General features: G+C 50.6%; 9 protein-coding genes across 9 annotated transcripts, besides 1 other annotated feature; 3 read left to right on the forward strand and 6 right to left on the reverse strand.

Moving 5' to 3' along the window:
* Positions 1–23,820: part of a sequence feature (contig 1.6 484..266891(-1)) that runs on past both edges of the window.
* Positions 134–1,089, reverse strand: ANIA_10067 (presequence translocated-associated motor subunit PAM17; the record flags this gene model as incomplete). Its single annotated transcript, XM_050610959.1, has 2 exons — positions 134–444; positions 508–1,089. The coding sequence occupies 2 exons, from the start codon at positions 1,087–1,089 to the stop codon at positions 268–270; spliced, it is 759 nt and encodes a 252-aa protein (XP_050469237.1). The 3' UTR covers positions 134–267.
* ANIA_10074 (acyl--CoA ligase) lies at positions 1,367–3,129 on the reverse strand (the record flags this gene model as incomplete). Its single annotated transcript, XM_050610960.1, has 3 exons — positions 1,367–1,705; positions 1,755–3,016; positions 3,066–3,129. 3 exons carry the CDS (start codon positions 3,127–3,129, stop codon positions 1,367–1,369), a joined length of 1,665 nt encoding a protein of 554 aa, XP_050469238.1.
* ANIA_00370 (enoyl-CoA hydratase/isomerase family protein) lies at positions 3,559–4,704 on the reverse strand (the record flags this gene model as incomplete). Its single annotated transcript, XM_652882.1, has 5 exons — positions 3,559–3,703; positions 3,777–3,877; positions 3,935–4,133; positions 4,207–4,317; positions 4,385–4,704. 5 exons carry the CDS (start codon positions 4,702–4,704, stop codon positions 3,559–3,561), a joined length of 876 nt encoding a protein of 291 aa, XP_657974.1.
* Positions 5,001–6,804, reverse strand: ANIA_00369 (uncharacterized protein). The gene is made up of 6 exons (XM_050610961.1): positions 6,748–6,804; positions 5,939–6,699; positions 5,630–5,893; positions 5,415–5,579; positions 5,280–5,366; positions 5,001–5,227 (listed from the first exon to the last, which is right to left on the reverse strand). Exons 1-6 carry the CDS (start codon positions 6,788–6,790, stop codon positions 5,171–5,173), a joined length of 1,377 nt encoding a protein of 458 aa, XP_050469239.1. The 5' UTR covers positions 6,791–6,804; the 3' UTR covers positions 5,001–5,170.
* Positions 7,206–10,767, reverse strand: ANIA_00368 (uncharacterized protein; the record flags this gene model as incomplete). The annotated part of the gene is made up of 3 exons (XM_050610962.1): positions 7,206–8,042; positions 8,326–10,347; positions 10,462–10,767. The coding sequence occupies 3 exons, from the start codon at positions 10,765–10,767 to the stop codon at positions 7,206–7,208; spliced, it is 3,165 nt and encodes a 1,054-aa protein (XP_050469240.1).
* Positions 13,230–14,567, forward strand: ANIA_00367 (uncharacterized protein; the record flags this gene model as incomplete). The annotated part of the gene is made up of 1 exon (XM_652879.2): positions 13,230–14,567. One exon carries the CDS (start codon positions 13,230–13,232, stop codon positions 14,487–14,489), a length of 1,260 nt encoding a protein of 419 aa, XP_657971.1. The 3' UTR covers positions 14,490–14,567.
* Positions 15,465–16,329, forward strand: ANIA_00366 (uncharacterized protein; the record flags this gene model as incomplete). The annotated part of the gene is made up of 3 exons (XM_652878.1): positions 15,465–15,581; positions 15,648–15,843; positions 15,914–16,329. The coding sequence occupies 3 exons, from the start codon at positions 15,465–15,467 to the stop codon at positions 16,327–16,329; spliced, it is 729 nt and encodes a 242-aa protein (XP_657970.1).
* On the forward strand, positions 18,361–18,920 carry ANIA_00365 (DUF3602 domain-containing protein; the record flags this gene model as incomplete). Its single annotated transcript, XM_652877.1, has 3 exons — positions 18,361–18,397; positions 18,486–18,692; positions 18,763–18,920. 3 exons carry the CDS (start codon positions 18,361–18,363, stop codon positions 18,918–18,920), a joined length of 402 nt encoding a protein of 133 aa, XP_657969.1.
* On the reverse strand, positions 20,187–21,528 carry ANIA_00364 (uncharacterized protein; the record flags this gene model as incomplete). Its single annotated transcript, XM_050610963.1, has 2 exons — positions 20,187–21,305; positions 21,457–21,528. The coding sequence occupies 2 exons, from the start codon at positions 21,526–21,528 to the stop codon at positions 20,187–20,189; spliced, it is 1,191 nt and encodes a 396-aa protein (XP_050469241.1).

Genomic DNA, 23,820 nt, shown 5'->3' on the forward strand with positions numbered 1-23,820 from the left:
AGAGGTCAGAGTGTACACTGACTGTGCGGTAACAGCAGGTTGTGAGCTTTATACCCTGGCCCTACCTAAGTCGGCTTTGAAATCCATAGAACCCTATGATTTTATTGACAGCAAGGTGATGGGTTATATGAATAAGTTCATGGTGAACGCTCAAAAATCCTTGTTAACAGTACATAGGGGTAAGAACAACCCCGGGAAAAGTTCAAGCGAGGGATAATAGTATATGATGCCGAGAAAGTGCCGGCACTAGTTGATATAGAACAGAAATCATTTGATGAAGCTGCGCCTTTTGCGGTTATATGCCCGCTGGTCCTTAAGCCATTGTCGGTAACCCTGGACACTACCAATCTTCTCACCGTAGTAATCGGGGACAGGGTTCGTCATCGAGTTGGAAGAAGGATCAACACGGTATCGCTTGATTCTGTCAAAGAACTCTTTCTCTTTCTGCAAATTTGTCAGCCTTCATATTCCAATACTGCTGGGACGAAACGCCAATCAATAACATACCACCAAGAACGCCTTCTTGTAACTACGATTGACGAGTCCCCAAACAGCGTTCCCCAAGAATGGCCCAACGAGCCAGCCAACAGCACCGCAGGCCGCCGTGGCCATTCCCAGAACAACAAACGGATCCAAGCCCATAACCTGGGCGCCCAGATTCTCTAGGTTCTGGCTTGAAAGGACCTGAACGCCAACCACGGTGCTCACTGCCGAGCTCACGATGGAAGAAGCGAGTGTGTACCGTCGACGGGAAGCACGGAGCTTGAAGTATGAGTTCCAGTCGAGTTTGGCGGCCTCCTCACGGGCGGAGGTGGAGGTGGTCGAGTTGGAGCGGACAGAGATTGTGTTCTTTGCGTTGATGCATGACGTAGCAATCTGTGCTTGCGGACGCGCGGATGAGGTTCGGAGCGTAGGAGATGCTTTGAGGAATCGGACTGTGGATGTGCTGGATGGGCGTGTTTGGTTCTTGAGCGAGATGGTCTGATAGATAGCGGAGGTCTGGAGTGTGACGGGGTTCAACGTGGTCGACGACACGCGAGTGCACAGAGCAGCGCCGCGCATTGAGTTACTGAGAAGAGTGGTATGCATTTTGGGGAATCGGAGGGAAGAACTCTGTGTAGAGCGTTGATTCGAAAGTTGCGGATCAAGCTGTTCTAAGCCTTTCGTCAGTTCCAGAGCCGGGCTTGGCGGATTATGTAACACTGTATATAGCGACAACACAAGCCTGGCATCACGACTTGAACTCTCTGTAACCATGCTTTCTTCAACCATTTGCCGACGAGTTTAAAGCCCCATCACCTCAGTACTGCTCTCTGAAATGAAAATGCTTGTTTATGGCGATCTACTTCTAGGTCTGGCCCCACAACTATAACTTGGCCTCTCTTCCCGCCGAGCTTCTTGCTTGGTCCCGCAGTATCCTTCTTAGGATCTTTCCTGATGCACTTTTGGGTATCTCGTCTATGAATACAACTCCACCCCGGAGCTGCTTGTGGCCTGCCAGATTGGACTTGACGTACTCTTTTAACTCTGCCTCAGAGACACTGCTTCCAGCCTTGATCACAACATATGCCCGAGGTAGCTCGTTACCTGGAGCCTCTGGATCGCGTGCGCCGACCACGGCAACATCTGCAACGCCGGGATGTGTGAGAAGGAATCCTTCTATCTCTACCGGAGAGACCTGCAATCCTTTGTACTTGATGAGCTCCTGGGCGAGGGTTAGCAGTTCACTTCGATGGTGATGCTTATGTGCTTACCTTTTTCCGGTCAACCATGATTATTTTTCCATCTTTATAGACTCCGATATCTCCAGTCTTGTACCAGCCATCTGTTGTGAAGGCTTCTGCAGTTGCTTCCGGGTTTTCGAAATAACCTTTCGTGATCATCGGCCCTTTGAGCAGGATCTCGCCCTCGTCTCCACTTCTAACGTCTCTCATCCGTTCATCAACGAGCCGTAACCTCATATTGGGTAGTAACGGACTGATACCCCCGGTATTGTCGGATTGTCCCCAGGGCATGGTAGTCACGCTTCCAGTGGATTCGGTCATTCCCCAACGCTGACTGATGGTGCATCCCAGCATCTTTTCCGCTTGCTCTTGAAGCTCTAAGCTCAGGGGCGCTGCACCTGACTCGGCCCGGACAAGGGTCTTGAACTGATCTGTCACGCGGTCACTCCGCACAATTCCATGGTAAACCGGCGGGGCCGTTGACAAGAAGGTCACTGCATACTTCTTACAATAGTCAATGAACTCATCGATATTAAACCTGGGCATCCAGTACACTGTCCCTCCGGCAACCGCGGGTGTGATGAAACATCCCAGACACCCTGCAATATGGGCTGTGGGGAGGTGTCCGACTGTTCGATAGGGAACGTTCAGATGTGGCTTCCCTTCTTTAGAGTCCCGCAACACCAACTGAGTGAATAGGGCTTCGGAAACAAGATTCATGTGAGACAACATAACCCCTTTGGGCGGACCAGTTGTCCCAGATGAATAGAGCAGGCAGATGGTGGTATTTTCCAGCGCATCAATATCCGCAATCCGCTCCCAATCCAGCTCTGCCGTTGCTTGCAGGTAATTCCTCCCGAAATTACCTTGGCATAAAAGCCGCCGGTGCCCCATACTCTCTAGTACCAACACCCTATCCGGTGGTATACCACATTCCCGCGCAGCGTCCCGCGCCTTGGCCCTATTCTCCGGACACGCAACAATCACTTTACTCCTGGACTGCCTTAGCTGCTTTGAGACTTCTGAAGCCGTAAGCGCCGTCGATGCCGCTGTGTAGACACCCCCTGCTCCGATGATACCGCAGAACACGGCAGGCAAAAGAACTTGATTCGCCGAAATACACATAACAGCATCTTTACCGGGGCCGTCTGCACCAATACCAAATTCAGACCGGAATACGTGGGCGAGGCGCTTGGTTATCGTGCGTGCCTGGGCTTTTGTGATGTGGTTTGTTGGGTCCGCCGCTTCGGCATGGAGGATTGTTGACTCGGTGGTAAGGGATAGCTGGGACTCTACAGCAGTCAGATGTTTGCCGTCTAGGCACTCTCAGAATCAACGTACCAAATAACAAAGTGAGCAGATCAAGCCTAGGAAGCTCGTAGTCTTTCTCAGGTAAGTATTGCATCGTTGAATTGTAGGCTAGGTAATCTTTTCTGTTCGATTGATTTGAACAAGGGAATAATCTAATTCATTCAAGCTGTTGAAATTAGACTTTGAACCATTATCAATCGCAAGTTCGTGGAGGCTTTCATATAGGCTCAAATCTCGGCTACCCCAACTTGCGGGGATCCCGAGGTTCTTCCCTTTCGCGGGGTGGCGTACTCAAGAGCATGCTATGTATGGAGAGCCCGTAGTTAGAGTAGTAGTATAATCAAAAAGCCTCTGCTTGAGGGGCGATTATATGAAGTATATCGGCTATATGATGCTCATAGTAGCCTGAATTTTGAGCAAATCTGTGCTTCAATAAATTCCATGACTTCTTAAGAATATGGACTAAATACCCTAGACTCAACGCCACTAGATCCAGAACATCCCCAATCCTGCCCAACAAATTCTACAGCTTCGACTTAACACTGCTCGGAGGATCAATATTAACGTCTGACCACCACGGATAAGTCGCCGGCAAGCTCTTATTCACATCCCCAACAAAGTTCGGCTTTCTCTTCTCAAAGAACGCCGTAACACCTTCTTTCTGGTCCCTACATAAAGAAATGAATTGTCAGCCATATTCAAACATACACAAAAGCAGTTAATGACGAAAGGCAAACATACGGCGACGTAAACCGATGATAGATAACCTCGGACTCCAACAAATGAGCCTCCTCCGCACTCTCAGGTCCCCTCCACATAAGCTCCCGATTTAGCGCTGCTGCCTGAGGACTCACATTTTCTGCGATCTCAGTAGCGAGGGCCAAAGCGCGCGGAAGGACCTGACTCTGCTCCGGCATCGTCTCTGCAAAGAGGCCCCCGAAATGAGGAGATGTGGACGGGTAAACGGCGCCCGTTGAGACGAGGTAGTTGGCACGCGAGTGGCCGATTAGCCGGGGGAGAAAATACGAGGAGCAAGACTCCATAGTAATGCCACGGCGAGCAAAGACGAAGCCGTACTTGCTTGATTCGTGTGCGATCCTGTTCAACGTTAGGTTCCTTTTAGCCGTAGGGAGTTGCGACTGTAGGGTAAAGTAAGTGACAGGGTGTGTACCTGATTGCAGCTGGGAGAACCATGGTCATACCAACTCCAACAGCTGAGCCTTGCATAGCAGCGATAGTGGGCTTACGACATCTGTGGATTGCGATTGCTACGCGACCACCACTGTATAATTACCAAGTCAGTCCGAGGCAGTTACCTTACTACAATCCTTTCATGGGCGAGGACCAACCTGTCCCTATGCTCCCTCGACCTCTCCTCCAATGCCTTAAACCCAATCTCCAGATCCGCGCCAGCGCAGAACGTATTGCCAGCGCCCGTTAAAACGACAACCCTCACGCGCTCGTCGCGGTCGAACAGGCCGAAGACCCTCTCTAGGTCCTCGGCCATGGCCATCGTAAAGGCATTGCGCTTTTCGGGTCTGTTGAGCGTAACGATAACGACAGGTGTTGCATTCGCTGAGCCCACAGGATAATGTGAGAGTTTGATGTGTTGTGTTGGAAAGGACTCATAGGATAAGGGAATCTCGATAGGAGGTGGAGTGAAATACATTGTTTTGGCGGTGACGGTGGTAGATGTTCGACAAGTTGTTGGCTCGGTCGTGACGGCAGAGGTTATTTAAAGGGCGGAAGACTGGTGAGACAACCCCTCTGTCTCGGCTTCAAGGCTGACGGTTGTCGGCTGCCCCGTGCAACTGGTGGTATGCTCATCTAGATTATAATAGCTGATTACAATAGACCGGTTCAGGGACCTCGGTATACCCGGCTAGGCGTTGCGGAGCTCTAACCCCGCAAATGCGGAGAGCTCATGTACAGTACAGTACTACTTTCGATGCATGGCACCACACCGCTTAAATAAGTAATTGAGATAGTATTCGAGCTGAGTTCGATAGATTGAAGGAACGAATATAGTAGGTAGCAAGCTTCAGTAATCACGCACAGATGAAAGAGTAGTGTTGTACTACGTTGGCAGAGACCTGGGTTAGCCTTAGGCCTCGCCTAGTTTCCGGTTAGAAAGCTCAGTAATCGTCTCCGCGACTTATGACTTCCTTATTTGACTCTCGCAACAAGACGGTCTAGTATGATTAGTTCATGTTTGAATTACGGTCGAGGGCCCTAAGAACATACATGCTCGAATTGGGCAGAGTACGACCCCTTGATGTCAACAAGAGGTGCATAAACGTCGACAACTCCGTGCTGCACGAGAGTATTCATCTGCAGTTTCTTTAGTGACTGTAGTCATTGCGGTGAAGGCCGACGTACACCCGCCAGATACCGCTGCAACCCCAGACGGTCCAGGTAGCGGCGACAGAAAACGATGGTTCCAAAGTTCTCGTTGATCGTCTTGTATAAGGACCTTGCTGAAGCCAGAGGCAAAGACACCTGGCGCGGTGCGTCATACGACTTTCCGTAGCCGTAAACACCGACCTAGAAACAAATCAGTGGCAGTTTATAACCATCGCCTTCTCTGTACGCACATCATCATATATATAGCCCCGGCCAGTGCTCCCAAAAGTTTCTATGGCAAAAATCTCTCCTTCCTCCATTTTTGTCTGGTCGGAGTTCTTGACAAAAGGAACAGATTTCCCGCCATGGATCTGGTAATGCTTGATATTATGGCCAGTAATGTTCCGTACTGCCTTTACGGGGAATGTCTTCCCTCCAATTTCGACCTCGTAGCTTTCCATAGCCTCTTGGATGGCAGCGCTAACATCACTAATACGGACATCGATTCCCGCGGTCTACATCATTAGTGATTTTATGTGTCTATTTACTAAGAAGCATACCTTTAGGCCGGCATTAGTGGCATCTTTGACTGCGGCCAGAAGATTGTCGTAGACTGGATCAAAAGTCATCGTAAAGGCACTGTCCACAATCCATCCGTTGATGTGAACGCCGAAATCGACCTTCATCACATCACTTGACTGGAGAATGATATCCTTTTGTCCAGGATTAGGCGTGTAGTGCGCTACAACATTATTCAGAGACAGTCCTGTCGGAAAACCCAGCCCAGCCTTAAGGCTATCGCCAGGTTCAAGACCAGCGTGGCCTAGGAGTGCACGCACGCCATCGTCGATATCCTCGGCGATTTCCATTAGACCCTGGCCTGGTTTGACACGCTCCTGCGTCCACTTTCGGACCTGGCGGTGGACCTCCGCAGCCTTTCGATAGTCGTTTAAAAACGAATCATCCTCGAGATGACTGCGAGACTTGTAGCGTACTTCCTCGGCCGTGGTGCGTGAGGTGTTTTCCACATTGGGCTGGTACTCCTGGACCTCGCCGATAGGGTACTTGCCCTGCAGGAAGAGCTGAGACAGCGGGACTCTAGGAGGAGAAGATTGCTTTGCAGCCTTCTTCTTGCCCTTCTTCTTTGACTTTCTCTTCTTTTTCTGATTACCATTCGCATTGGCATTGATTAGCGCGGTCGAGTGCGCTTCGCCGTCATCATCGTCGCCGCTGTCTCCGATAGTACCGTCTCCGTCCGTTGCGAGATGCATGCCCCGCGGCATTCCACCAAGGGGGCACTCGACAGGACCGGTTGTGTTTTCTGGCCGTGTTTAGGTTTGAGAGCACGAGTAGATTTGGATTGAATTACCTTGACCCTTATGGCCATCTCTTTCAGGAGTCTTCGAACCCATTGTGCCATGCGTATATTACACTGCTGTATAATATTGAAACCTGCAGATCGAACGATAGAAAAGAACGAAGTTCGCTAGGCACCAGCGTTTCGTTTCGTTTCGTTTCGTTTCGTTTCGTTTCGTTTCGTTTCGTTTCGTTTTATTATTTAACGTCACTCGGCGGATCACGTGGCCCACGTGATCTGCGGCCTCCCAGGGGGCATCTGGACGTGCTACCTAAACAGAACTGCCTAGGAACTAGCTAGATACAGGTTTGAAGCAGCAACTATGGACAATATATGTTGGAAATGAGCGGAAGAAGCATCCGGCGCTACCCTGGCCAGGTCTTCGAGGGCAGATGCCCGTTTTGACTACCTATAGATTGGGGGGAGGGGCCGTACCCTTTGTCCAGGTAGATGTGTGGACTGTCGCACTTTCAAGCGCTCCGGCGGGCCCAGTTCGGGCATATGTCCTTGAAAAAGGATGATTCTTGCACGATGCGGCTGAATTCCTCAGCCCCGGCAGCTGTACTTAAGAGCCAGTCTATTGTTTTTGACGGGCCATCCTTTATACATCTCCATCTATCCTTCCAGCGTTTTCTGGTATATGGGCAAAAGAAGAAGTGTACTGGGGTCTTTGCCTTGCCGCAGGTGCAGCTCTCCAGGTAGTCTGTGTGGTCAAAACGCTGGTGGTATGCCGTAAAGTCTCCGTGGCCTGTACGAGCGGCGACGAGTCGGCCAAGTACCCACCGGGGCAGCTTGTGCTCGCGGGAGCGGCTTTCTTTTGTATGGGGTCTGATATTCAGGGCTTTGTAGGTTTCAGGCGCCTTATTAGCATATGCTGTATATGTCTCTGTACGGAGCCACTGTTTTGCCTCCTGTCGTAGGTATGCTGGGGAGGGGGGGATGTCGGGGCTGTATATAGAAGACCCTAGCTTAGCGAGCTTGTCTGCCAGCTCATTCCCAGCAATTCCAGAGTGGCCTGGAATCCAGCGGACCTGAAGGGGCTTCCATTGCATGGTTAGGATTGAAGGGCTTTCCATCCACTGGGCGGCTAGTTGGCTAAAGGTCTCTGACAGACCATGTCTGTGAGGGGTTGGCCTATAGCTTGCTAGCAGGGAGGCTGCAGCTAGGTTATCTAGGAGGATAACTAGCTGGGTAGAGTAGCCAACACATGGTTGTCCCAGGGCTGTGCGTAGGCCTTCCACAGCACCCATGATTTCTGCATCATAGACTTCTGTCCTGGGGCCCGCGGGACCATGTCCCTTGGACACCTAGGATAGGGCCAAAGTAGATTGCATAGCCATACCCTGCCCCCTGGCTGGTCCGTGAGCCATCTGAGTACACTGAAATCTGTAAAGGGGCAGGGCTATAGCCTTTGTTGTCTGTTGGGAGCATGCATAATGGAGGGAGAGGCAGCTCTATTATAGCGCGCTCTGGCAGGGGGCTGAGGAGGAGCTGTAGGATCCTTTTAAGCCTGGTTTTGGGCCTGCCCGCGGTAGTCTCTGCGGCTATTTGGGCAATTGGGTGTTTAGTATCAAGGCTCATGTATCTCACTGCTGCCCTCCGGAGGATGCTGTTGAGTAGAGCTTCTGGGTCTGGTAGGTCTGCTTCGCGGAGGAGTGCTGCAGTAGGGGTGGTCTTGTAGGCTGGGATAATAGCCAGGGCTGCTGTGCGGAAGAGAGAAAGCAGGGAGTTAACTACCCCTTTTTGTTGTTTGCCTGTATAGAAGACTTCTGCCCCGTACAGAGCTGTTGGAAGAACATACTGTATAACTGCTGCCCGCATGAAGGCCACTGGGCAGCCGCGCTGGGTATTGCTAAGTCTCTTTAGGTGCTGGGCGAGTCGTTTCCCGTGGCTAAAGACCAAATTAATGTGGGCTTTAAAAGTAAGCTTTGTATCCAGAAGAACTCCTAACCAACGTGTATATAGGGATGGTGTAATCCCCCCTATACCAGGTAGAGTGACTGTGGGGAGATGCTGCTGCTGCTTTCTAGAGAAGTGTTGTATCTCTGTTTTCTCTATTGAGAAAGGAAGGCCTGTCTCTGTCCCTAGGGCAGTAATTTGCTTGTAGGCCTCTACCAGTTGTTGTGAGCTCTCTTCCAGGGTATTCCCAGTTAATAATATGCCCATATCATCTGCATAGCAGAAGGAGCCCTCTAAGGTAGAGACTATTCTTGCTGCATATAGCAGGAAGAGTATTGGGGATAGGGGGGATCCCTGGGGGAGTCCGCCTTTAATTGGTGCTGTGGCAGTGCCTTCTTTGATATGAACAGATACAGAGCGGCCAGTAAGCCAGTCCTTAAGTAGCTGGAGTAAGCCTTTATGCCATCCTTGCAGGCGTAAGTGAGAAAGGAGCTGTTGGTGTATTACAGCGTCAAATGCCCCTTTCACATCTAGTAGGAGTAGTGAAGCATCTTTTCCCTGTTGAAAGGCCTCCTCTACCCTGTGAACAAGAACCTGGACCAGGTCAATGGCAGAGCGTCCTGGCAGGGCCCCGAAGTGGCAGGGGGCTAGCACATCTGCCTGAATTGCTCTTACAGCTATCTGCTGTGCTAGGAGGCGCTCTAGGCCTTTACCTAGGGTAGAGAGGAGGCTAATTGGCCGCCAGGCATTGAGTTGGGTATAGTCCCTCTTTCCTGGTTTCGGTAACATTATTACCTTTGCTGACTTCAGGCTCAGTGGAAAGCAGCCTTCCTCCATACACCTGTAGTACAGTTGTGTGATTGTATCCCCTAGTACGGGCCAGAGCTCCCTCCAAGCAGTGGTGGCAAGTCCGTCCTCCCCGGGGGCCGACGGGGGTGGGGCACAGAGAGCAGCCCAGCAGTGCTCTTTTGTTGGCAGGTGTAGTGAGCCGAGGGGCTTGTTTGGGGGTCCCTCTTCTGTCTGATTTGGAAGCAGGGCCCCCTTCTCTAAGAGGTGATTAAGGAAGGCGTCTGCCTTGCCCTGTGGGGTAGTAACCTGTGCCCCTTGTATATTCAGGGGAGGAGCAGCGAGCTGGTCTGGATGTTGTATCCATTTAGCAAGTTTGAATACATCTATAGGTGCTGTGGCTTGTTCAATTCGCTGCTTCCAGTATTCAGCCTTTGCCCGTACAATGGCCTTCCGGAGCTGTTTATAGTCGGGGTTTTGTTGCTGTCTTGTTTGGTGTAGTATGTCTGTTAGTTCTGGAGTCCACCATAGGGTCCTGGGGAGTCTGCGAGTATTGTATCTTGATACGCCTTGTATTGCAAGCTGGGATGTCTGGACCAGTTGTTTGGCTAGTAGGTCAATTGGTAGGGTTGGGTCAGGCGGGCTTGCCAGGGCTCTGGCTTTCTCCCAGTTGGTGGATCCAAGCTTGTATATAGGCGGGGGCTCTTCTTGTTCCAGTATTATTCCAATTGTTGCATGGTCACTTGGAGTCTTTAGATGGTCTTCTACTAGGGCCCTTAGTGGTAGGTTAGAGAAGACAAGGTCTAGGGTGTTTGGTCCACGGGTGGGGGTGCCTGGCTCGAGGCGAAGTTCCAGCTCATGGGCATCAAGCCAGTCTAATAATCCTGTTGCGCCAGGTGTGACAGCATGAGACTCAGTATCTGGCTGCTAGAATGGGTGCCGGGTATTGAAGTCTCCTGCTAGGATGGTGTTCTCTGGGGGTGCATATCCTAGGAGTGTGGAAAGTGTAGAGGGTGTTGAGCCAGCACCAGCAGGGGCAACTGGGTCATTAGGGGGGCGGTAGACATTGATGATAGTAAGGCCTGCCGTGTAGATTGTGGTGATGTCTGGTGAGATTGGTTCCGGGAGGGAATGGGCTGGGAGATCCCTTCGTACATATGTTAGAGTCCTGGGTCTGGCAGTCCATCGGGTCGGGGGACTGAACAGCTGATATCGTGGGTGGGTCTTGGTTAGGTGCTTTGCTGTATTTGTCCAAGGTTCTTGGACAAGAATGATATCTGCTTCAAAGGAGAGTAGCAGGTCATGTACAGCGCCCCCCCTTCCTACATTAGCTTGTAGTATTTTCATAGTTCAGGGGAGGTCAGGGTTTGGTTTAAGAGCTCCTGGGTGAGCTGTCTTGTAGGCTGGTTTGTAGTGTGGGTATTATCTATTTGTTGTTTAGAGCTTTCTTCTGCTTTCTTCTGCTCCTGTTGGAAGGCAAGCCGGCCTGCCTTGCGGATAGCAGCTAGAGCATCTTTTGAGAGGCGGGTGACAGTGTTCCTCTGGACGTGGGGTCTGGCTGGGCATTTTTGGAAGTCCGCTGCATGCGGGCCGCAGCAGTTGATACACTGCACACGGCAGTTGTGTTCCTGTTTTGAGGATCCGCAGGAGATACAGCGTTCGCTGGAGCGGCAGGCTCGTGTATCATAGAAGCAGTAGCATCGGGTGCATTGCAAAGGCCTTTGCTTGGGGCGGGTGGGCCTTGATAGGCCGGACAGGCCAAAGAGTTGCAAGGGGTGTTGTAGCCTTTTTGGAAAGGCTATGACTGCTGTGATAGAGTCCCTCTCTACTGGGTGCTTTGAGAGTTTGGCCATGAGTGGTTTAATACCAGTAATGCGCTCTGCTTCATTGCTGATATCTGTAATTGTAGTATCTATCCATCCATCCAGGGACCAGAGTTGTTTCGGGATCCAGGGGACAATAACCTGGTAATACTCTGTTGATATTTCAAAGTATCCATCCCCAGCTAGGCTTGCAGCCTTCTCTGACAGTAAGAAGACCTTGCCTTGTTCAGTTGTAGTGATTGCGTATCCTGTTGATATCACTTGCACCTGTGCAATCCCGTCCGGAACTTTCCCTGCAAGGGTGACCCAGATGCCATGTGGTCCAATAGCCCGGAGGCTAGAGGAGGCCGGGAGGCGGAGGAAGATGCGGTGGTCAGTCTTGTTTGGCTGCTTCAGCTTTCGTTGTGCTGGTTGCTTGGCTTGCGTACGGTGTTCTGGGGCAATAGTTTGCCAGTTCCCCTGACCAGCTCTTGGGGCTGTCAGGGATGCCCAGGTTGTAGGCTGCGAGGTTCGCCTCTTCAGGGGGCCTTCGCAAGCTTCAGGAGTGGGAGGTTGGTTTGGCTGTTCCATCTGCCTGGATGGCTGTGGGGGTGCAGCTGCTGTCATCAGAGGAATCTGCTGAGGGGAGTCCTGTTTTGCTAGGGAAACAAATCTGGCTGCAAGCCCCCGGGCCAGGTCTCTTGGGCGGCCCTGTAGAGAGGAGACAGTTAGATCTAGAGCTTTAGCAAGAGAGGTCATTGCTAGTTTCCAATCATTAAGAAGGACTAGCTGGTCGTCTGCTACCATGCTGACCTGCTCGCAGATCGATGGGGCTTGCGGCAAATGGGATACAGGGACCGGAGCTGCAGTGGGAGTCTTCTGTGGGGAGAATAAGGCCCTTCTCTTCAGGGAGTTCCGGGGTAGGGGGGTCGGGGTGGTAGGTCCTGAGGGGGGTTCAGAGTTTTCACCCAGGAGCGGAGTCCCCGGACGGGCTCCGCCTGGGGGGGAGTCATCCACCTCCATGGGGTGGAGGGAATGATCGATGAGCAAAGCGTAAGAGATCAGTTATTGGAGCAGTAGGGGGCCCTGTTCTCCCCTCGTCGTGGTCTGATTTGTATGTGCTAGGCACCAGCGCCAATAGCTTGGCTTGGCTCGGCTCACTCTGTGACACGTGACTTGTATACGAGCACACTGGACCGATTTCCAACGAATCATTGATGCGGTTACAGCAGCAGGCTCGTGATAATGAGTTTAGTCGAAACTCCACGAAATTGTGACTGACATGTCTGGATTTATGACCAACCCTACAAAACTCAACCCAGGTAAGAATCGTGCTCTCAGTGTTTGTGCATGGGCATTAACATACTGGAATCCAGTCACCTATACATACTGGGCCTACTCCGTATTTGGGTGTTGGCCCTTGACCTGTGGACCCATAATACCCGAACTGCCAAGTCCTGACGGCATGAATAATGAAGGCTTGGCTCTGAAACATTAGGGCCGAGCCTCAAATAGGTTTGTTTCAGTGGGGCAGGGTAGATTTACGATGGCACCCAAGAACTTGGCGATAGTCCTGGAAGCCCACAGTTATTGATTAAGGGTCTCTTCAAGGTTCAAAGAGAGTTAGCTTTTCGCAATCCTTCAGCAAGTTGCAGGCTCAAAGTGCTCGCATCAGAAAGATGCGTCTGATGAATAAAAGACAAGCATTAACTAACTGTTATTGGGGACCGCGACGACCCCACAGCAGTGGACAACAAGACTGATAATGGGGTACGGTCCCTGATAGAAAAACAACCCGTCAGCGGCCAATCACGGGTGGCGCATGCCCGATCGCACTGTCCACCGACTTCGCTCTGCCACCCACGTTTGGGGGCCATCTGAGGGCCAAAGGAATCACGACCACTGAGAACCACTGAGAACTGGGCGCCCTTGGCAATAGGTCTTATAAGCTCGTCTTATAACGTCTCTGACCCCTATCATGCTCATCAAGATGCTCACGGCCAAATGATGATTTTCTTCACCAGGAAGCAGAAGCTCTTCCTCGTCGGCTTTGCCGTCTTCTACCTATTCCTTCTGATCGTCTACAAATTTCGTTCAGCTCGCGATCCAGGCTCGTTTTTCTTCGATCCAGAGGAAGGCTACCGACCGGAGTATAGTCTAAAACGACTGGATGAGTCGCTAGAGTATCTCCAACCGTACAACCAGTCGTTCAATGACCCTACCCATCCCGCAAGAAACTTCACTACTTCCGCCGACGATGCCACGATCTGCGTCGGAGTCGTCACAGTGAAGCGACCGCTTGAGCAGAAAATCTCTACGACCGTTGCTTCCATCCTCGATAATCTGTCCGAGAAAGAGCGCGACACCATCACCGTCCACGTCCTCTTCGCATTAACTTCCCCGACCGAACACCCGGACTACAACCAGCCATGGCTGCCCAATGTCGTTGACCGCGTCCTGACCTACGACCAATTCGACGTCAAATTTTCTACGCTTCGTCGGCTCGAGGAGAAGAAGGACGTCAAGCACAAGTCTCTCATCGACTACCACCTCTCGCTGAAATCCTGCTACGAAGATACCCAGGCGCCATGGATAATGATGCTGGAGGACGACGTGGTCGCACAGCGTAACTGGTACAACCACACCATGCAGAGTGTCAAAACTATCCAGTCGTGGCGTGAAAGAGGCCTAATCAAGAACTGGCTATACGTGCGGCTCTTCTACACGGAGAAGTTTCTGGGGTGGAACAGCGAGAACTGGCTCCTTTATACGGCTTGTAGCGTCGGGATTATCGCCACAGTCGCTGTCATATGCATCCAGACTCGTCGCTCGATACGACCATTGCAAGGAATACTGAACAATTCCTTTATCGGTGTGGTCTGTTTCGGTTGCATTCCCTTGCTTATTATTCTGTACTTCCTTGCGGGCCGCGTTACAATGCTACCCTTGAAACCGGGTATACATCTTATGAATTCTCATGGATGTTGCTCCCAGGCACTTATGTTTCCCCGTGAGAACGTCCCCGCGCTTATTGATTACTTAGGGCAAGCGCGGTATGCACGGCCTCTTGCGGTGGATAGTGCGATCGAGCGCATGGCGGATGCAAATGGTCTAGACCGGCTGGCAATTGTACCCTCTCAGATGCAGCACGTAGGTGCTGCGTCGTACAAGGAGAATAGGAAGCAATATCAGCTGAAAGGGCCGCATCCGGTGCAAGGGGCTCACGGAGTATGGAGTATGGGGTTTGAGAAGGCTTATGAACTATAATGCCCGTTATTATGCTCTCTGTCTATTATTCATTTCTGTACAACGTACATATAAAGGTATAGATATTTTATGGGTATATATGTGCTCGCCAGCATATTCCGCTAGTTCTTGGGTTTCCGTTCATTGAGTGTAGATCCAGCACAATGATGGACAAGGGTTTATGGATGTCCCTTGCCTTAGCCCAGCCTTCCTCTCAGTACAAAGCATTTGACGGCTGCGAGTCAGGGCTAGTCCAGAGCTGAAACAGCTGAAACATGGGTTTGCCGTTTGTTCTATCTTTCAGCTCTCTTACAACATCTATCCAGCCACGACTGCCAGATCGACTTCATGCTCGTTGGAATCAGTCTTCTCCAACAGACTCCCTTCAAATTTACCAGGAATGCCCGGTATGTCAATCAGGCACACTACAAAGCGACTCTACACTTCTCCTGAGAATTCAGAATCAGCAGACGCAGTTACATACGACAGGTTAGCTGGAGGCTGTTTGTCATCTACCCCCATTGCCAGAAGTCGAAATTCGACCTGGATTAAACCTGATGATCTGCGAGCACCTCATCTGAGAGCACCTCATCTAAGCTTAAATCATGCAATTCAGACCACACGAAATCCAACCAAATCCAAGCATAACGCCGGCTTTGGCTGAAGTTTTTGTGTTCTGCAGGCAATGGAATGATTGTCTCTCCTCCGGTCCAGAATGCCTATGTCTACGAGCCATCTCATGAATCACAGTCCAAAACCACGCCTCTAAATTTTTGATCTAATGGCTGATCTCTAGTCTTTTTTGATGATGATCTTCAGTCGTCAGATTGCAACCAAAGCACCTCATATATTGATAAATCGATCCGGTCTATATAATATCAATTGCTACGGTCGTAGTAGACGGCACTTGTCAGCTGCACAAATTTCTCTAAACCATTCATATCTACACTCATAATAGTTACTTGAGAAAGGTAAACTACCTAGTACTCTATCAAAATGTCGACGCCGAGTGCCGACTCTGGCAGCCCTAAGGCCGCTGAGACACTTGACATTGAGCGCCAGGGGGCTCCAGTGCCAGCGCACTACGTAAAACCAAAGACACTTGGTGCCGGTGTAAGTCACTTCTAGCGAACAACCCGTCACTGGCAGGTTTCAAATACTGACTGTCGGCGATTTCAGTCAGCTCTGGCCCTCGGCGCCTTCGGTACAACCTTGACGACCCTTTCACTAGCCCTGATGGAATGGCGCAGCGTCAAAACGACGAACGCCTTTGTCGCGAACTTTTTCTTCATCGCCGCCTTCGGACTGGTGGTTACTGCGCAGTGGGAGCTGAGTATCGGAAATGGGTTCGCGTACACGGTGTTCAGCGCATTTGGTGCGTATTTGCCCATCAGTCCCTCCCCCATACTGAAAGGGAGGGCTTGAGCTAATGGCTGTCCGCTTAGGTCTCTTCTACGCCGGCTACGGCGCCCTCCTAACACCCGCGTTTGGGGTGGCGCAAGCCTACGGGGGCATAGATACAGTGGAGTACAATAACGCCGTTGGCTTCTTCATGATCTTGTGGACCGTGTTCGTGTTTACTTTCCTAATTGCTTCGCTGCCGAGCAACATTGCATACATTCTGGTGTTCCTCTTTGTCGATCTGGGGTTCTTGACAGTCGCTGCAAGTTACTTTGCTCTGGCTGACGGGCATGCTGAGTCGGCGATTGCCTTGCAAAAGGCCGGGGGTGCGTTCTGCTTCGTGGCGGGTCTAATCGGGTGGTACATTGTCTTTCATTTGCTGCTGCAGGACTCGCTGCTGGATTTGCCGTTGGGAGATACGAGTAGGTTCTTTGGGAAAAGGAAGGAGAAGGGCGTGTAGTGGGCACGGTAGGGATATATTACCTGTCCAGTGGTTTAGCTCTTATATGCTTTCACCCAAGGCATAAACGGAGATTGAGAGACCATGTCGAATAAGCTTCTTGATTTAATGTATTTCAGACAAACATTCAGAGTCGCTCAGAACTGCCGCCGTTAAGCCTAGACATCCTTCACGGAAATATGCCCATCCATCAAAGCGCCCAGGTTCTCTATCAACATGCTGGCCAGCACGGCTGCGACCCCAAATCCAATCGATATATATACACCCTCTCGAACGCAAGCCTGAACGCCTCAACGAGCAAACAACCACCGATTGATTTCCACTACACGCAATGGGCAATGAACACACACAGCAACTCTCAACAACTGCCAATAATAGAATCACGCTAAGTTCCTAGCTTGAAGACAACACCCAACTACACAACTCCATCAACTGCTTAGCTCAAATCACTCATACTAAAACGATTGAGGTACCGACAAGTTCCTGAAGATCCCGTACACTTCAGCGGCCATTAAGCCACCGTATACGAGCCCTAGGGTCTACCAAAGCACCAGGGCACACTTTTTAACGCCCGCGCAGGACATGGGACGAGTTCATTGTATATTTCCACTTGTTCTACAATAAATGAAGGTCTGGATGCTGATGTTGAGGCGCTTGTAACAATTGGTCAACCCTCTGTTAGAGAGATCCTGGTAACGGCTCTCACAAGATACTCTCTTCTAGAGACGGGATAACCCCAGTGCCTTACATACCGTTGCTGCCGCGGCTCCTGTGGTGAAGTCCAAGAGTACGGAAATGCTGCCTATACATTAGCAGCTGGTATATCTCACGATACTCAGTCTTGGGCTACATTCAAGGCCAGAGTGTGCAAGCTGGAGAGATAGTAACCTGGCCATGCGACACAGTCGGCTCCACGATACAAACCGCATGTTCTTCGCATTTGACCGTGTCAATTTCGACACAGAACACTGCGTTGAGTGTAGGTATTGACATCGGCGTACCCATTCTGGCGGCCTCAGTTACTCTCATTTGGCTTAACTGGCGTCGGAGTAGAGCAGATAAGAACGAACTAGACACCCAAATATCCTGCCTCTTCATGCTGAACAATATGACGCCTCAGGGTCCCCCATGCCACTGCCACCAAGTGGGATTTCTGCGAATGCCTTCTATCGCGAGGTGTTCAGTTAAGCAAGAGCTGCCATCCTTGACCTCGTAACGACTCGAATGACTTCACGGAGAGGTCATCGCCGGAAAGAAATTCATGGTAAAACTCAAGTAAACAGGTGACTAGCTGTTCCTCTCCAATAGGTGGTGAGAATGGGATGATCGCACGCCGCCTCTTGGTCATTTGTTCTGTGTCTGATCATGTTCTCATTGAGCTATCACGCAATTGAAATTGTTCTACTCAGCTTCAAGCTGAGGATCATGCACTCTGTGCATCGACTGATGAAAAAGATACCTGAGTGATTCGCTTGATGATCCTCAACCCATCTTCGATGTTGCGTAGTGTCACGTAAATGACGCCGCAATGCTCAAGAGTAGGGGTGATGAGGTGCCCCGCCCTGCCTGAGGGCCGAGCTGCTTGCGAGCGACGGAAACCATGAGACCATATAGACCTGAAGATTTTATCGAAGCAGGAACATAATATAGTCGGCTAGAGAACAAGAGGACAAGAAATTTTCATGAAACTAGTTCCCTGTTGCGTCGGGGCGATGGAGCTTCTTGGCTGTCAGGTCATTCACGGTTCAGAGTTTTTCAGCGGTCGCCACTGCCATTTGAGCACGGGCTCACCCATCGCATCATCATAGAGTGAAAGCGGCCGGCCCCTCCAGCCCTCAAGTCTCATTACTACCCCTGGCATATGTTGACGTCTTCGCACATAACCTCCGTTTCCATCTGAGGGTCTAGCGGACTTCCTGGTATCGCTCGCGCTCATCACTTGTCGTTCTACCCATCCGCGCGCTCCCTAAAGGACCCTACAATTTCGGTGTTCAATATCCTAACCCGCGTCGCATACCCCACAGAATCATCATGACACGAAATATCTCCCACGGCCGCGGCGGCGCTGGTGAGTCTTTCATAGACCGAGCATACGTTCATATGTTTCTTCGGTCCCCGTTTCCTTTCGAGAGAAGCGTCTTCTGACATCCGGGCAGGAAATATCTTCTCGAGCGAAGCCCCGAAGACTACCCCGCAGGACCTTGTCACCCCAACCATCAAGCAAGAAGTCTTCACAACCGGCCGCGGTGGCTCTGGAAACATGATGCACAACGATCCCGATCGTCCCGAACTTGCGCGTGAAAGCCAGGACGTCGAGGCCCCGCCAATTCGCGTCCAGGAAGCTCCGCATCATACCGGCCGTGGTACGTTTTAACCTCGGAAACCCATACGGTACATCTAGGCTGTAGGGCTAACTTGTGTTGCTTCGAACAGGTGGCGTTGCCAATCAGTACATTCCCAGCGCAGAGGAAGAGAAGAAAGCTCGCGAGGAGGAGGAGCAATTGCGTCGGGTCATCACTTCAAGGTCAATGCGGGAGCCCCGAGATATCGAGGAGGGGAATGCGAAGGCTGAGGGCTCACAGTCGAACTGATTGAATGATTTGTTCTTTGCTTGATTGATTGGGATTGATACCATTGCTGCCTTTGGGTTTCTTTTGTGCTTTTGGTCGTCTGGGTTTGTCTTTCATCGCGGGACCTATTGCCCGCCCTTTCATTGTACATCCCCTTCATGCTGGTGTGCCCTAATATTTGTCGTTTTTCCATAGTTCCGGACATCCGAGCTGGTTTGTTTCTGTATGAAGCGGGCTGTTTGAGTCATTTAGGTATCGATTACCTTAAGCCGTTTGATTCAGTCACTGTCGTTAGACCGCGCATTTATATGACAACGGCTAAATAATCCCAACCTTTGGTCTCTATGCATTTTTTCTGCGGTGGCAGTGAGGAACTCCTCGGTTTATTCAAGTTGCCGACCAACAGCACTAACGTGACGCCTCCAATTATATTTCCCGACCTTATCAGAGTGGCATAATTACTTCTTCTAAGCCACCCCGCGCCCCGGTGACGGCTGTCTATACTCCCTCTCCAGAAGGACTATTTTAGCTCAAATTATAGTGGACCATGTCATATGGTACATAGTTTGACAGTACAGTGTCTAAAGACTATGATAAGTTTGACTAGGCTCATTCCCGCGCTGGACTATTTGCGAGTCTATGTAGTCCAACCAATAGAGACAGTGTGGTGGTGTATAGTTCGGAGTCCCTCTTGCGGAATATGCATGCAGATACTTAGACATCCAATATTAAGTCGGACTGACTAAGTGGAAATAGGGCGAAAGACCATATGATGAAGCTGAAGACTAAACACCAAACCTCAAGTCCAAAGATAAATCTTGACTCAATAGGATATGGGTCTCTTTCGATAGCCGCGTCATATACACCATGGTCGATCTCGATTCCACATGTTATTTTGAGCAGACTCGGTTCGTAGTCGACTCTCTGTCTGGTGTGGAGCTCTGCAAGTCACTAAACCATATAGACCAGGGTCTCATCCCATATTTGCTTTTTTGGCAGCATCGCAATCCTGCGGTTTCTAGAATTGGACCGCCGCTCGCTTCAGCGAATCAGTGCATGATCCGATTACCCACTTCACGAGCCAGCGTCTGATTTGTGAGTGACATTGGCTGCACAGTAATGCTGCGGGGATCACCTAGTGGACGAATGGGCGTGTGAATCCAGACGAAGATCCCGAGGGCAGTTGATATATCCGGCCATAGAAAGTGTGGGATAGAGTGCCCCGGTGAAAATGCACCATTCTAGGGTCATCGAACGAAAGGGTGTTCGTTGGTCTCGCACTCTTTCTCAGACTGGAGGGATGTAGTAGCCCGTGGCATCGAGCACCCAGGTGATGGAGTTTCTCCAATTGGCATCTAAATGTTGGCCTATTTCCCGAATGAGTCGGAGGCCCCATTCACCCATCCACCAATGCCGCCTTAAGAAATGGAGGATCACGGCGTAATGGGCAAGTATCACGAGAGCGAATGAGTCGCGTTTCCGAAAAAGCTCTATGTACTTCTCCGGCACCTGGAAAATCCACTGAAAGGCGACGATCATGGTCTCGCCGCCCCTTGACACCTTGTCTAGCGAACAACTCAGCTGTTTTATTGTGGCATCGTATGTGTCTTTATCATGATGGGGATCCTGGCGAGCCAGATTTGCGTTCAACTGGTTGAGAGACATGATAGCCAGCCGGGAGGTATCAGGCATTTTTGGCTGCGCCTTGTCACACTGAAGCAATGGCTTGAGCTCTCCGGTCACCCCCCAATGATTATATAGCACGTCTCTCGACTTCCTTGTTGACAGAAAAAGTTCGTAGAGTTCGTTCACGGGATGATGTCCTATACTCTGTCCCATAATTTCTGGAAGAGCAAAAGAGAATATAATCATAATATTTGACAGAGTAAAGGCTGCATTCGAGTGATGCTGTTTCAGCTTCCCTGCTATGCTCTCCAGACCGAGCGCGGCTTGATTCTGATGCTCTTTCGATATTCGGATGTACTGTTCTCTCAAACCGCCGTCACTGGTAACCGCAAGATGGAGGGCAGAGAGCGCCAAAATTCCATGCATCAGGAATGGATGGCGCATGGCCTCCCGAGGAACGACAGCCTGCCAGATATTCTCGACGGTACTGTTTCGGGAAACGGAACGATATGTCGTAGTACACCATTGCATCATCAATTCAAGATCCTGGATATTGAGCTCCTTGTCCAGGGACCCGGGAACGGAAGGCTCCATGATATCTTGGTATTGGACTAATAACGCGGGGTCGACAACAGAGGGCGAGGATTTCACCGGAGAGAGGGACGGCGTGGAGGAACGGGATTTGACTCGGGGCCATGGCAGCGAGGAGGCGCGATGTAGATACTCGCATCCCAGATTACGACTGATGCAGAAGGAGCACTGAGGATGTTCTTTTCCGCACTGGGCCAGGCACAATTAGCACATATGCTGAATCATTAATGGCAATTCGTGCTGAAAGGGGCCAAGGAAATTGCATATGCAGGCAGCAAGAGATGGTGGGATACACATGCGCGCCGTGGCAATGCCAGATCCTGGATGGGAGGAAACCAACCTTGATTCGCCGGCCTCTGCACTCCAGACAGGCATGCCGAGAACTGGCCCTGTAGCTCCGCCGGGATGGCATCCCTGGGGAGTCTCCAATCTAAGTACCGACAAGAAAACGAGGGCTCATGCGAAGGCAGTTCTCTTTAGTGAAACGACCGTGATCTTCAGCGATAACATATTTCAAACTCTGACGAGCAACGGTAATTGTTCGGATAAATGCGAAGCGCTTGCGACTGACGAGCATTTAATCTATTTAACTTCTCCCCAACTTCTAACCCTCGTCAAGTGGACACCAGCGCAAAGATCAGTGCTGCAGTGGGGCCTGAAGTCATGACTTGGTAGTGGGTGCTAGTTCATGTCGAATCCAGAAACAGCTGAGTATCAAGGAGCCCTGAGAGCAGGCAGCGAACGTCATAACGAAACCAGTAAATGCTTTGCGTTCGCGGGACCCGAAACGCCCGTGCCCCATTGCTTATTGTTGGTCCACAGCGCTCGGCGCCTGCAGTTTGACCTGGGTGATTGGCATTATTATTGGTGAAGGTCCGCAGACTTCCAGACTTTGTCCGGACTAGGAAAATGGTTGACGCTGGGCATCCCTCAGCGAGATTCTTGTTGCTGTCAACCCAAGCACAGATCAACAGAGCTAAAAAAGAAAAAAAGAAGAAGCAGAAGAAAAGCATAATAGGATATGATGAACATTCAATGGACAAATAGTGTTTAGCGAGCTCCACAAAGAAACCCGGGGCTTGAAGGCGATCGACAACCCCTGAGGGAGGATCAAAGTGAATCGTCGACATTCCCTGTTGGGAGTCAAGCCTAGTCTCCATAAATTCTCCTGACCGCCCGGGGCAAACCTAGATTCTCTTGAATTAATCCGATCCTGGTCTAGTTTATTTCCTCCTTTTACCGCTTTGAGAAATTAGGCCTTCGCCGAGGTCTCCACGGCGCCCCGCCAACCGTCGCTAGACTATGGCATTAAAAGCGTCTACGGTACGGAGTATATGGAGACCATCCAACGCCGTATGTCGGCTCAACCGTTCAGATTGTCTTGTTGGTAATTCGTTCTTGCAATTGGCCCGTCACTAATTTGCTTGCAGTGCAGTCAATTCTTGAATTCAAGGCGGATACTCGCAGAAAATCATTCAAAGCAACGTTTACGCGACCACCTTGCGATATTTACTGCATAACGACGCTATAATCCCTTTGTCACGCTGGCCAAACGCCTACGGCACCCCATCCAGGGACGTGCATTGTCAGCTCACATCTAACCACCATGACCCTCGTCTTACCGCAACTCCAACCGGCTTGTATCGGCGTTGAATGAGGTGGCCCACCTACATCTCCTAGCATTTCCCAGCAGTGCCAATGAGCCTGACGGAGTGCAGCCGCCGTGGCGCGGATTGTCTTCATGCGAGGATTCATCATTCAATAGCAGAAAATATCCGACATGGCTCTCGTGGTAGTCCAAACCTTGCGGGATGCTCACAGAATATCTACCTGCTGATGAAAGGATATAACATGACCGTCGATCAGTTCGCCATTCCTCACCGAACAAGTTGACTCTCGTGGTTAAATTCCCGCACATGTTATAATTCACAGACGTCTAAATATGCTTGCCAGCTCAGCTAGAAAGTGAGGATGCCCTCAGCTGAGACACCGGCATATTGTAGTACGCAAACCGAACAGTATCTCTGGTCAGGCCCAGTGAAACCTGAATTGGCGTGTGTATCACCATTATCCCAATACGAGAAGTCCGGGTTTACTGCTTCTAAGGCGATCTCTTGGCAGGGAAGTTTGTTCACGACGTCTGAATTTCAGGGGACATTACTAGATCAATATCATGACTCGTCAGGGCGATGTAAGTGATGACCTGCCATTCTATGAGCAGCCAGCACCATCAAGCCATCCACAAACTGTCTGTTCAAGTTCGACAGTAACCAAGAGCGGAATATCCCCAATTCAATCTCACATTATCCTGTTCGGATGCCCTGTCAGAACTTTGCGTGGAGATAGTCCTCGTTTTGCTTTTTGGGTTTACATTGATAGGCTTGGCCGCAGCTGGATCCGCTTATTAGAATGCAATGATCTACAGCGCATACGATGGTAATCTGTCAACTGAACTAGTCGATAATATTCGGAAAACGGCGACGCCGAGATGATCTTCCTCATAACATTCCAGCTCGAATCCTCTAGCTTAAAGGAGTATCTGGTGAAGCCCTGACTCTCACATAAACGTGATTATCAGGAGTAATTCCCGCAGGGCTGGCTATGAACCATAGATTGCTCGTGACAACCCTTAAACGGGAAAATAAAGTATTACCCTACTCATGTCAAGGGGGAAAAGACGACCGTGTTTCACTAGTGCAGATCA

Source organism: Aspergillus nidulans, chromosome VIII (assembly GCF_000011425.1).
Source record: "Aspergillus nidulans FGSC A4 chromosome VIII".
Taxonomy (NCBI): domain Eukaryota; kingdom Fungi; phylum Ascomycota; class Eurotiomycetes; order Eurotiales; family Aspergillaceae; genus Aspergillus; species Aspergillus nidulans.